General features: G+C 40.1%; 1 protein-coding gene and 1 long non-coding RNA gene across 13 annotated transcripts in view; one reads left to right on the top strand and one right to left on the bottom strand.

The window, feature by feature from the left end:
* Positions 1–1,296: 1,296 nt before the first annotated feature.
* Positions 1,297–6,497, top strand: LOC147361457 (uncharacterized). The gene is made up of 2 exons (XR_015137935.1): positions 1,297–1,473; positions 3,642–6,497. It is a non-coding gene; the product is annotated as an uncharacterized LOC147361457 (long non-coding RNA).
* A 3,440-nt stretch (positions 6,498–9,937) lies between these two features.
* FNDC3A (fibronectin type III domain containing 3A) overlaps positions 9,938–14,105 on the bottom strand; it is a 114,941-nt gene continuing 110,773 nt past the window's right edge. For all 12 annotated transcript variants that reach the window (XM_086329062.1, XM_086329054.1, XM_086329061.1 and 9 more), the window contains one exon: positions 9,938–12,453. In XM_086329062.1, coding sequence (XP_086185188.1) covers positions 12,139–12,453 — 315 coding nt within the window. In that variant the 3' untranslated portion in view covers positions 9,938–12,138. The remainder of the gene's footprint in view (positions 12,454–14,105) is intronic.

The raw sequence follows: 14,105 nt of genomic DNA, 5'->3' as shown, positions 1-14,105 counted from the left end.
TGGACTGCAGCCTACCAGGCTCCTCCATCCATGGGATTTTCCAGGCAAGAGTACTGAAGTGGGGTGCCATTGCCTTCTCAGGATTTATTCTGACAGAAACCCAATTTGTATCCACTCTCTTTTGTAACTGATGGGTTATACAATGTTATACTTGATTCATGACTGAAATTTTGGAATGGGAGCTGTGTTTGTTTGTACATGTTACAGATGTCTGGCATTGCCAGAATTAATTTGTAAAAGAATTTAATTGACCCAAAGGAATTTAGGTTTCCCTGGTAGCTCAGCTGGTAAAGAATCCATCTGCAATGTGAGAGGCCCTGATTCGATTCCTGGGTCGGAAAGATCCCCTGGAGAAGGAATAGGCTACCCACCCCAGTATCCTTGGGCTTCTGTGATGGCTCAGAAGGTAAAGAATTTGCAATGTGGGAGACCTGGGTTTGATCCCTTCATTGGGAAGATCCCCTGGAGAAGGGAATGGCTACCCACTCCAGTATTCTGGCCTGGAGAATCCCCAGGGACAGAGGAGCCTGGTGAGCTACAATCCATGGGGTCGCAAAGAGTCAGACATGATTGAGTGACTTTCTCTTTTAAAGGAATTTAAGTGCTTAAATAAATACTCAAATATTTTTTAAAACACTGGCCAGAAGGAATTTCAGGTTCATGTGACCTAGGAAATATTCAGTATTGAATTAATGTCTGGTATTAAAGTTAGCTTAAGCTTGTTGGTTTGATTAATACAGACATGTTTTAGGTCATCAACATCAAGTATAATACTTTCATAGTGCCTAGGTTTGCTAGAAATCAAATACTGTAAGACCTTATTATTCCTATTACAGCAAGAAAAATAACAATATGACAAAGCTTTTAAGTAAATAGAGATAAATGACGTAAGAGTTTTAGGTAAACACTGTAGAAATAGCTGGGGCTTCCCTGGTGGCTCAGCTGGGAATCAGCCGGCCAATGCAGGAGACATAGGTTCTATCCCTGGGTTGGGAAGATCCACTGGAGAAAGAACTGGTAAACCGCTCCAGTATTCTTGCCTGGGAAATCCCATAGACAGGAACATGGAGGGACTGCAGTCCATAGGGTCCCAAGAGTCAGACATGACTTAGTCCCCAAACAACAAATAGGAATAATTATGTTTGGGGAATATCTATCTCAAGTAGTTTCTCTAGATTTATGTAACTTGAAATTCAACAAAGTTCAGTGAGGAGGATCCATTGAATATCTGGGTCATTTCAAATGGGATAAAATATTAGGACATTAATTGCTGGGCATGTCTAAGTTTACCTCCCTTTGCTTTCTCAGGAGAGGAAGACTAAAGCTCAAGTTTGTCAGTTAGGAAATGCGGTATGACAGTTTCCAATTCCTTGCTTCTTGGTTTTTCACTAGAGGTGAAGGTTTTAAGGTTCAGAATTGCAAGCTAACATTTCAGCATGCGAAGATACAGGACATGTGTTTTCAGCAAAGAAGGTATGAGGAATGAAAATGCGTTTTGCTAAAGCAAAAAAGGTGGTTTTGTCTTAGAGATGACTGTTTCTTTTTAATACATAAGTTTATTTTTAAAATTTTGGCTGCACTGGGCCTTCATTGTAGCATGTGGGCATCTCTTGTTACAGAGTGTGGGTTTAGTTGCCATGTGGCACTGACCAGGGATCGAACCTACCTCCCTTGCATTTGAAGGTGGATTCTTAACCACTGGACCATAGGAAAGTCCTGAGCTGACTGTGTCTGAATGGAAAAGAAAGTGAGGGATAGATTAATACAGATACAGAAATTGTAGAAGGTTCTTAGAGCAGGAGCACTGAAATAGTTTTGTGCGTGGTCAGGACTGGCTAAGATAACACTGAACTAAGAAAATGAATTTTAAAATTAATGTACAAAACCTGAATTTCGTTCTCTAAAGAGAACAAGATTTTCTTAACATATTGAACTGCTTTTGATAATTGTGCGTTTCCTTAAGTGTTCTGTATTTGTCATTGAGATACTTTTTTATCACTGGTTAAAACTTTTGATATTTCTGACAAACTGCCCAAAGATCAAATTCTAAATCAAGTTCATGTGACCTCAAGCTAAGTTTGAGGCTTTCCAAAGGGTCCCTGGAATACCTCAAATTATTGTCTCCACCTCAGAGGAATGTCAAGCTAATTAGGCTTGTTTGGTATGTTAAACTACATAAGACGCATTGTCAAATAAATGGTGATGAAATAGATTGTATCATAGAACTTCTTAGATTGTATGTATCGGTAAATTTTAATATACACATTTTAGAAAGTATGTGAGATTCCTAAAATTCTGATATATCCTGGTAAATTATAATGTTATAATTTTAGTAATTATTTTAAATTGTATGTCACAGAAGTAGCCAAGTGTCTTTTCATCCGCTTTGTAATCCTAATTGGTTGATGCCAAAGCAAAAAAGCATCTTTTTAATAGTTCAGTTCAGTTCAGTCGCTCAGTCATGTCCGACTCTTTGCGACCCCATGAATCGCAGCACACCAGGCCTCCCTGTCCATCACCAACTCCCGGAGTTCACTCAGACTCACGTCCATCGAGTCAGTGATGCCATCCAGCCATCTCATCCTCTGTCGTTCCCTTCTCCTCCTGCCCCCAATCCCTCCTAGCATCAAAGACTTTTCCAATGAGTCAACTCTTCGCATGAGGTGGCCAAAGTACTGGAGTTTCAGCTTTAGCATCATTCCTTTCAAAGAAATCCCAGGGCTGATCTCCTTCAGAATGGACTGGTTGGATCTCCTTGCAGTCCAACGGACTCTCAAGAGTCTTCTCCAACACCACAGTTCAAAAGCGTCAATTCTTTGGCGCTCAGCCTTCTTCACAGTCCAACTCTCACATCCATACATGACCACAGGAAAAACCATAGCCTTGACTAGATGGACCTTTGTTGGCAAAGTAATGTAATAGTTAGAGATGAGCAGTTGCTATTTATGGCTTTACAGTGGCTTTTGAATGACTCTGTAGCTATATTGGGGCTTCCCTGATAGCTAGCTGGTAAAGAATCCGCCTGCAATGCAGGAGACCCCGGTTTGATTCCTGGGTCAGGCAGATCCCCTGGAGAAGGGGTAGGCTACCCACTCCAGTATTCTTGGGCTTCCCTGGTGACTCAGTCATTAAAGAATCTGCCTGCAATGCAGAGACCTGGGTTTGATCCCTGGGTTGGGAAGATCCCCCAGAGGAGGGCACAGCAACCCAATCCAGTATTCTTGCCTGGAGAATCCCCATGGACAGAGGAGCCTGGAGGGAACATACAGTCCATGGGGGTTGCAAAGAGTTGGACATGACTGAGCGACTAAGCACAGCACACATAGCTATTTTGTAAAGAAGCAGGATTTCATCAGATTCAAATAGTTGTAGATAAAAAAAAAGAATTGATTAGAGATTCTAAGAATATTCATCACCTCCATTCAGTAATAAGTAGCCTGAACCATCTTCATCCTTTTTCCCACAAGATTCTGGAACTGACATTGACACTGGGGAATTGTAATAGGGAAGAACCTTTGTATTCTATTACAAATTAATCACTAAAGGGATGTTGCCTATAGGCTTAAATTATACATAAATGGCTCATTTCTGGGAACCCTGCCTCCCAGCTAATGAATATTGAGGTAAATACCTTTGTTCAGCTCACAGGAAACATCCTGACCAGGCCCACCTGTGAATGAATGCAGGCAGGAAGTAAGAAACACGTTCTCTCCAGCAGCTGGCCGGAACCAGGCAAGGTTTGACTTTATTCCCTTCCCTTTTAGTATAAGAGAAGCCTGAATCCCAACTCAGGCAAGATGGTTCTTTGGGACCCTAATCTGCTATCTTCTTTCTCGGTCTGCTGGCTTTCCAACTAAAGTCGCCGTTACTTGGCCCAACAACTGGTCTCTCAGTTTACTGACCTGTCGTGCAGCAAGCCCTGCGAGCTTGCACTCGGTAACACAATCAACAGGCTGACACCCCAAAGGCTGGGAGACACCTGGGGAATGGCATCGCGGAAAGCTCATTCTCTCATTGTCTGGCCTGGATCCAGGAAATTTGAGGACAAGGGCACCTGACTGGAGTGCCTGCATTATTCTGCACTTTGTCGTTTAGCTTAACGACTTATCTTGGCGCTCTTTCCAGATCAGTCAATGGGAGGCTACCTTAACTTCTTTTGCTATAGCTGCATATGGTATTCCATTGCGTCGGGTGTACAGTGTATTTAACTAGTCTCGCATGTTGCTCATTTAGGTCATTTCTGGTCTTTTGCTGGTACAAACGGGTCTGCAATGAATGGTGCTGTCCAGTGTGTCATGTCTGTAGATAAATATTTGTTAGTGGACGGCCTGCTCAAAGAGTGTAAACAAAAATTTAATTTCCCTTCATATGGAGTGTATAGCTTAAGCTCCACCAGCACGATCTTGTTTTTCTACAGTTATCAATGAATGGTGTGTAATCAAAGCTTTGCATTTTTGCCAGTGAGAATGAAAATGGTTTTTCTGGGTTTTTATTTTATGTTTCTTATTTCATTTCCATATTTCAGAACTTACATTTTCCTTATTAGAAAGATTAGCCCTTTTCTGGGATATTAGTGCAGATATTTCCTGGTTGGCTATTTGCTATAACTATTTTTGTTTACTGCTATACAGAAGTCTTTATTTTTATGGCATTAAAATGATCAGTTTTTGTGACTTCTATGTCTTGAGGCACAATTTGAAAGGCCACCACAAGTCCAAGATTATAAAGGAATTCTCCCATATCTTCTCATTTATTTTCATCATTTATATTTATAATCATTTGGAATTCATCCTGGTATAAGGTGTGAGATATGGCTCCAGCTTTAATTTTTAGGTGGCTACCCAGTTTTACCAATATCATTTGTTTTGGTGGTTTAGTCGCTAAGCTGTGTCTGACTCCTTGGGACCCCGTGGACTGTAGCCTGCCAGGCTTCTCTGTCCATAGAATTCTCCAGTCAAGACTACTGGAGTGGATTGCCATTTCTTCCTCCAGGGAGGAGTTGGATCTTCCCAACCCAGGGATTGAACCCATGTTTTCTGCTTGGCAGGCAGATTCTTTACCCATCGTTTGTTGACTTGTTCATTTTTACTCTACTGATTTGAGGTGCCAGCTTTATTAAGCACTAAATTCTTCTATGTACTTGGGTCTATGGGCTTTCCAGTCAGTTCCAAACAAATCTTTTCTGCTGGTATTACTAAGGCTTTATAATTTAGTGCAGCTAGTCCCCTCTCAGTGCTCTTTTTCAGCATTTTTCTATTTTTGTTTTCCCAAATGAATGACAGTGTACTTATTTACAGTAGATTTATACTATCTTTTAAAATTTGGTGTCCCTTTAAAATGTTATTGATGATAGTCGTAAACTGTGTGTGTTCTTTCTAGAATAATGTGTACTCCCTGGATCCTTTGTAGTTTTATACTTGTCACCCCTCTGAGGTAATTTTTAAAAAATTTTTTGGTTAATTCATTAGACTGCTTCACATCTCAGTTGCGGTACTCTGATCTTCATTGTTAAGTGGGCTCTAAAGTTGTGGCATGCGGGCTGTTACTCCTTGGCATGTGGAATCCTAGTTCCCCGACCAGGGATTGAACCCGTGTCCCCTGCATTGCAAGGTGGATTCTCAACCACTGGATCACCATGGAAGTCCCCCTCTGAGGTCATTTTGAGCCAGATTTACAATGATTGGAATCCATGTTGTTCATAGCATGACTGGATACTAGATTTCATGCTGGTTTTAAAGGTCTGAATCACATTTAGAGAATCATAAATTAATTCTATGAGTATTAGTACTTGAAAAAAGTGGAAGTCGCTCAGTCATGTCTGACTCTTTATGACCCCATGGACTGTAGCCTACCAGGTTCCTCTGTCCATGGAATTCTCCAGGCCAGAATACTGGAATGGGTAGCCGTTCCCTTCTCCAGGAGATCTTCCCAACCCAGGGATCGAACCTGGGTCTCCTGCATTGCAGGCAGGTTCTTCACCATCTGAGCCACCAGGGAAGCATTAATGCATGAATTTTCCTCACGATTTTTAGGTTGCTTTTCAGAATACAGGCTGTAAGGAAAAAGGTCTTATGCTACCCTATATGAACTTCTTACCGCACAGCTACTGTCATCGGTAAACTGAAACTGTAAAATGTAACTTCCTCTCCAACATCATGGGGTCATCCTAGAAACAGAGCTGGTAACTAGTGGGCAGGCCAAATCATTTAATAGCTATTAATGACATCCATAAAAGACTCCATTTTTCCAGGTACAACCCACCAACTAGAGGGGATGAGAACACCCAAGGACATCAGAGAAGTTGGAAAAGGAAGTGAGAAGTTGGTCTCTGTTCTTAAAAACGTGGACTTAATGACTAGGTCAAGTTATTTTATTGACTCAGTGTCCAGGATTCTCTAGTCATGTGCTATCTGTATATCAGTCTTTAGGAATGTCTTATAGTCCTTTCTAGAAATTGAGGTTAAAAAAGTCACTGAAAATGAACCATCTTAAAGTGAGCATTTCAGGGGTTTTTATTTTTGTTTATTTGACTGTGCCGGGTCTCAGTTGCAGCATGTGGGATCTAGTTTCCTGACCAGGGATCGAACCCAGGCCCCCTGCAATGGGGGCATGGAGTTTTAGCCACTGGACTGCCAGGGACTTTTAGCATAGTCACAATGCTGCACAACACCCACCTACTTCTGTCAAGTTCCAAACATTTCCCCAGTAAAACATCATACACGTTAAGCAGTTACTCTCCATCTCCTCCTTCCAGCTCCTGGCAACCACTCATCTTTCTATCTATATGGATTTATGTAGTCTTGATGTTTCCAATGAATAGAATCACACACGTGACCTGCTGTGTCTAGTTTCTTTCACTCAGCCTGTTTTCAAGTTTCACCCACGTTGTACTGAGTTGATCAAAAAGTTCGTTTTTCTGTTGGCACGGAGAAACCCAGATGAACTTTTTGGCCAACCCGATAGCTATATTTCCTTTTTGAACAAGTGAGCTTGTCTCACCTGTGGATGAATGAGTGTTTAAGAGAATGAGTTAAACCTAGGGCAGAGTGGGGGCTCAAAATGGGAATCAGTGTATCCAAGGATGAAATTTTGGAGGAAAGAAATTAGAGCTTTATGTTTGGTCTGAAATGCCTGTACCAGATTCTCTATGTACTTGGGACTACGGGCTTTCTATTCTTTTCTGTGTATGTGTGTGCTGGTATTATAAGTTCTTAAGGCTTTATAATTTAGTGCAGCTAATCCCCTCTCATTGCTCTTTTTCAGGGTTTTTCTGTTTTTGTTTTGTACCAGATTCTCCTAGTCTGATTTCCTTCTGTTCAGTTTTAAGAGGACTGTGAGCTGCTTTGGATGTGGTGAGGTGTTCAGCTTGACATTCAAGAAGTACTCAATAAATGCTATCATAAATGCAATTCAGTTCAGTTGAGTTGCTCAGTCGTGTCCGACTCTGTGACCCCATGAATCGCAGCAGACCAGGCCTCCCTGTCCATCACCAACTCCCGGAGTTCACTCAGACTCATGTCCATCAAGTCAGTGATGCCATCCAGCCATCTCATCCTCTGTCGTCCCCTTCTCCTCCTGCCCCCAATCCCTCCCAGCATCAGAGTCTTTTCCAGTGAGTCAACTCTTCACATGAGGTGGCCAAAGTACTGGAGTTTCAGCTTTAGCATCATTCCTTCCAAAGAACACCCAGGGTTGATCTCCTTTAGAATGGACTGGTTGGATCTCCTTGCAGTCCAAGGGATTCTCAAGAGTCTTCTCCAACACCACAGTTCAAAAGCATCAATTCTTTGGCGCTCAGCCTTCTTCACAGTCCAACTCTCACATCCATACATGACCACAGGAGAAACCATAGCCTTGACTGGACGGACCTTTGTTGGCAAAGTAATGTCTCTGCTTTTGAATATGCTATCTAGGTTGGTCGTAACTTTCCCTCCAAGGAGTAAGCATCTTTTAATTTCTTGGCTGCAATCACCATCTGAAGTGATTTTGGAGCCCCAAAAAATAAAGTCTGACACTGTTTCCCCATCTACTTCCCATGAAGTGATGGGACCAGATGCCATGATCTTTGTTTTCTGAATGTTGAGCTTTAAGCCAACTTTTTCACTCTCCTCTTTCACTTTCATCAAGAGGCTTTATAGTTCCTCTTTACTTTCTGCCATAAGGGTGGTGTCATCTGCATAGCTGAGGTTATTGATATTTCTCCCGGTAATCTTGATTCCAGCTTGTGCTTCCTCCAGCCCAGCGTTTCTCATGATGTACTCTGCATATAAGTTAAATAAGCAGGGTGACAATATACAGCCTTGACGTACTCCTTTTCCTATTTGGAACCAGTCTGTTATTCCATGTCCAGTTCTAACTGTTGCTTCCTGACCTGCATATAGGTTTCTCAAGAGGCAGGTCAGGTGGTCAGGTATTCCCATCTCTTTCAGAATTTTTTAATTAAAGTCAATTATTATCTTGATTTCCTTGAGTTTAGGGCTTCTCTGGGAGACAGCAGAGGATAGTGGTCAAGTTTGGGGGCGCTAGACCAGTCACACGGATTCAAATATCTAATCTTGGGTTTCTCACTTATTAGCCATGTGCTCTTTAGCGATAATGCTCTGTGCCTGTTTATTATACTTAATGGAGCAATTAAGAGGACTGTGAAATAACTAAGGTAAAACACTGAATACAACATCTTTAACACACTAAGTGGTCAATAGATGCTATTATGATTTCAATGGGTCATGTGGCTTTAAACTGTTTTTGAAACTTTCCTCTTGGCAAATTTCCCACAGCATCCTGTTATATATAGGATGAAAAATAGTCCTTATAACATCTAAACATCTGAAGGCACCACTGCAGACACTGAAGGTCTGCTGACCCCAACTATTAAAATCTTAGTTCTTCTTTCAACTTCTCCTTTAAGAGAGTCAGGGAGAAAACAAATGAGTAGAGGGACACGTACAGATTATTCTCAACCTGTAGTATTTAAAGGCTTTCCTGGTGGCTCAGACAATAAAGAATCTACCTGCAATGTGGGAGACCCAGGCGTTTAAAAAACACAAAGCACTACCTATGGTCACCTATGTTGATGGTAGGTGTTTAGATTCTAGGATGACAAGTGTTGGGTTTAGGAGACCCATTTCCTTTTTGCAGTCTGTTTGCGTAACTGAGCCACCATAGACATGGGATCTTCCTGCAGAGAATCTGTTGATGATGTTAAGGTAGATACACGTGTTGGAAACCAACCCACAAAATGCTTAAGCACAACATGCAACATTCCTATTTCCAATCTATAGGGGGAAAAAAAAAGCGAGGTGCCGTGGAACCGTGAATCCAGCATCCTATTCTTCTCAAGGGTGGATTCCAACTCAGTGGCTTCCATGCAGCAATGCCCCTACGTCGTTTCTCCTCTTCCCCAGCCTAACATTTTAAACTTTCTCATGGTGCCTACCATTGCAGCAATTATAGATCCTCTTGGATTTTAAAAAGCCATGTATCCCTGGATGAGGTCTGTGGGATGGAAATTTTGAGATAAATGAGAAGGGATGTTGAATGTCCCGGTACCTGTGAGAACTTTATAGTATTAAGTAGGAGGGAATGTTGAACCTTCTGGTGGCAAGCAGACCTAGTTCTGGGCCCCTGTAGGTGGGAAAGAAGGCAAAGAATGCAGGATAGGTGAGGAGAGGTCCGATTTTCTTTCCAATGGGAAGTTTACCTCAGACCCATCTTTATTCATTAGATATCTTGTTTTCTTTATATATAGATATATAATGAATTGCACAAAATCAGCTCACTAGGATAAAACTTGACCTTCTTGAATACGGATCCTCTCCTGTTGAAGATTTAATTATTTTGGGAAAACTGTTGTAAGCCAATTGCAAGAAGGGAGACCTTAACATTTCATTCTCCAAAAGAGGCAGCAAATAATGTTTATGAATACAATAAACATATCTCAAAAAAAGAATGATACAACTTTTATTTTCCATGGATTTTAAAGATATTTTTGCTACATAGTTTATGTATTTTTATGAGATTATATTTTTTCATCTGTATGAAGTTCATCCTTACACAATTTTAAGGTGATATGTTTGGTAGTGTATCTATAATCTTTAAAAAGTTTAGAGTTTTTGGAATGTACAGTATATGAGGTAAAATCAAGATTACATTAAAAATTGTTTCTCCTCTGCACTCATTTTACAGTGAGGCTCAAATGGCAAGTACACTATTAAATGACATTTACTATCAAAAATAGGAGTTCATTTGAGATACTATGAAAAACATAAGCCACTGTAACTGCCACAGTGGCACATTTTACCATTTTAGACATTCAACTATATAGAAATCTCTGGGCTATTACACTCAAACTCATTTGTACTGCCACATGTGGCACTTTTAAGAAGTTTCTAGAAAACAATCACTGTTTCGGGGGACGTTATCAGCCTACATATAAGAGATTAAATTTAAATAAAATGTAAACATACAGTATTTTATAGTGACAGATCATTCTTACCACTTGGGAAGGCCAAGTTTATCCATTTCTTTTTTGAACAAAAGTTAATGTTTTTTTTCTACAGCACAGATCATTTGACATAAAACAATTACAATACATGCCCATTCTAATAGAAGAAATTCTTCAGAGATCTTCAAAGCACAAGACATACGTCCTTTTTTTCAAAGACTGACAGAAGTGCTTAGTAATCACTAAAATGCTAACCTCAGCAACTAAAAATTAGTGATTCACTATCCTAAAATTCAAATAATAAATTAAAAAGGCTAGTTACAAGTGTTTTACAGATAACAGATGTGATAAAACAAGAATTTTAGATAGTTTCATTACAAACTGTATTATTACTGGCAGTCATGGACATCTATGCAAGATGTACAATGTGATACTTGACAAGATTCAATCTGATCATCCAATAACTCACAAATGCAAGCTTACAAAACATTAATGAATTATGTAACTGCAAAGTGCTCTAATGCAACATTAACCACATGCAATCAACAACTGGAACAGTATCCAAACAGACATTACATTAAACATTAGTTTTTCAAGAAAGAAAGCAGCTTGAAGTTTACTGGTGCAAATTAATTTTGTCTTCAGATTTGGTGCCCCAAACAAAAAGGTTAGGTTTGATTATGAATTCTGATGGTGATGGCAGTAGTTATGGGAGAAGCAGCAAAACTTACGGGAGTTCTTCAAAATTAGCCTCTACCAGATAGATGGAGTGAGAGTGTATGTGTGTGTGTGTATATATTATATATATATATTTCTACACTTGGTATATATAAAGCCATATGTACGTGCATGTCCTTATACACACACGTATAGTTCAAAGGCTCAAAAATAAGTCTGAAATTCAGGATTGATTATGAATTACTTTTAAAAAGTTAACTATCTAAAAGCCCTCTGTTCTTTTCCATGTTTTCAAGACCTGAAGATGTGTTTCTGAGTAAACATTAAAATATTTTTAGGCCAAGTAAACTGTCTGTGCTTTCTTCAAGTGACTTATCTGTGAATTCATGAATATATACTTGTAATGAAGAACTCCACATTTATCAAACAAGAAGCTTTTTTCCATGCATATTCTTTCATCCAGTTTTTGTCTGCTAAGCCCCTCCAGTTATTCATCATAATCCCACTTACCAAATTAAGACAAATGAGGAGGTAGAAATATAGCACTAGATTGCTTTCACAGCATCATCATACTTTAACATTTTTATATAGCATGTTAGTGTGAATTTTAACCATTCTGAATTTTTCACTAGGTAATAATCTTTAGAACAAACAGATCAGGATGTCACTGTTACACTCATGCTGACTGGTCAAAATATCAATTATATATTGTATTGTTGCCTCTCAGAAATTTTGTTTCACAAGAAGGCATGTCAAAAAAAAAAAGAAAACAAGAAAGAAAGAAAAAAAAAAAAAGAGCCCCAACCAAACAAAAAGCCAAAAATTGCTATTTCTGTGGCTTGCATTCTAATAAGGTGCCAGCCTCTACCTAGCAATATAAAGCATTAAAAATGGCCAAAATGATGTACTAGAGTCTCAATGCCAGTGCTTAATGCCACTGTTTTTGTAAAAGCAATACAGAAATAATTTTAGTACATGACAAAATAAAAGGTAATATTAAAAATAAAGTTATATTTTCACTTGATTACAAAGTACTGAATGATAAAGGCAATCAAAATGGAAAAGAACGCGAAGAGCACAAGAATGACGGCTGCGCACTGCTCGTCGCTGAGCGCCCGCCCGGGGCTCGTGCTTTCCACAGTGTCTCTGCTGGCGCTGGCTGGTCGTTCAGTCCTCTGAGAGATGAAGAGCACTGTCGTGCTGTAGGGACCGACGAGGTCCTGATGCCCCGCGGGGTCTTGGCACTGGCGAATGGCACACACGCGGAAACGATATTCACAGTTCAGCTGAAGGCTTGAATACCGGAATGCAGAGTCAGGACCTCTGTAAATCTGATAGCAAGGCATGAGGAAAAGAAGAACTGTATGTGAAGGCTGGGTAGAAAATCTGTGTTAAAACTGGCTAGGTTTAGAGTTATTTTTGACATGGAAGCTTGTGAGAGCCACTGCCTGGCTCTTTTAAACGAGATTTTAAAATACCTACATATTAAAGAACTCAGCTGTTTGCTGTATAATGGCAGGGGAAATCTGAAGAGTCAGGGTGTGCTGTCTGCCCTCGCAGAGCTTACAGACCAGCTGAGAGGGAAGCTGTGCCCCCAGAGTAGCTACAGAATAAGCACAGTCAGTCCACAGCATTTCTCTGGTTTCACCAGATGTAAGAAGTCAAACTTGTGTGAAACCATTCCATGAAAAGAGGAAGTGTCTGATCTTCCTCTCCCATGGTATCTTTGTAAAACTGATTTTCTGTAATGTTTCCATCAGATGTGATGAATGAAACAATAAATGAAAAAGGAGAGCTCCCTACAGGTGTCTGTGGCAAATCATTTTCTTTAAAGTGAGAGACCACTTAGAACCAAAGAATTAGATCTTAAAACCCAAATCCTCTGCTCAATCCCCCAGAAGGGCAATAAGAAGAATGGAATTCCACAGATTTTCAAGGCAGAGTGCCAGGGGCTGCAGGGACTGGGCTCCGAGCTCTGCTCTACCCTGCACATGCCGTGATGGTGTGACAGCAGTCACCCTGTAATTACGAGAATGAGGTCAACTAACATGTTACAGCATAGTGCCCAGCATATAGCGAGTGCTCAGTATACGGAAGCTCTCACTTCCATTACTGAATCCCTTCACTCATTCGCTAAATGAAAAGACCAAGACTCAGTGCTTTCCCAGTTGAGATTCCCCAGCTAGTTGGTGGCTTACAAGTAAGGTCAAGCAATTTTAGCTGCCTTGTTTGTATCTGTGTTATAAATCTAAATTTTTACATACTGGTTTGCTCCCAAAGGAGCAAGGTACGATCTTTCCCTCAATTTTGTGCCTCTAGCATATAATAGGTACTTATTAATAAAAGGCCACTATAATAGTACTATGTATATATCAAATGTATATTGGTAGACACTAAAAAGATATATAAATGAATTTTTATTGAAAAATGAATCTTTAAAAAATGCTGAATATGCCTTAGTCCTGAAGATGCAGATGAGCATTTCAGGGAGTGGGAACATAGAAATGATTTATGTCTCAGTGATGGTAAAAGGATGAAGTTAAGTAAATCAGAACACTGTATTAGAAAGCAGTGTGAAACAATATACATACAGTGGGTCAATTTAGTAAAAGTTAAAAAATATGTATTTGTCCTATAGGTACAGTGAATGATACTCATTTTTGCCTTTGAAGTTTTCTTTACTTTCCATTTGTCTCCAAATGATCACGGTAAAATGATTTGGGAAAAAGCCTCAACAAATGGCATGAGGGTGACAGGTGAGGCGATTTGACACCGGGAAGAGGACCATGTTAAGACACTAACTGGAAACTTAGGGCCACTTTACTGTGTGTATTTAAACAGTGTTTAAGGAATCCTGATCATAAGGCTGAGTGAGGGATTGAGGGAACTGGGCATGACAGGGGCTCTTGGTGATAAAAGCACAAGCTTTCAAGTGAAAGTGTTAGTTGCTCAGTTGTGTCTGACTCTGCGACCCCATGGACTG

The sequence above is a fragment of the Bos grunniens genome, chromosome 12 (assembly GCF_055505025.1).
Source record: "Bos grunniens cultivar Pamir isolate PY7600 chromosome 12, Bosgru_T2T1.0, whole genome shotgun sequence".
In the NCBI taxonomy this organism is placed as follows: Eukaryota; Metazoa; Chordata; class Mammalia; order Artiodactyla; family Bovidae; genus Bos; species Bos grunniens.
The sequence above is the reverse complement of the archived record's forward strand: the minus strand, read 5'-3'. Positions and strand labels throughout refer to the sequence as shown.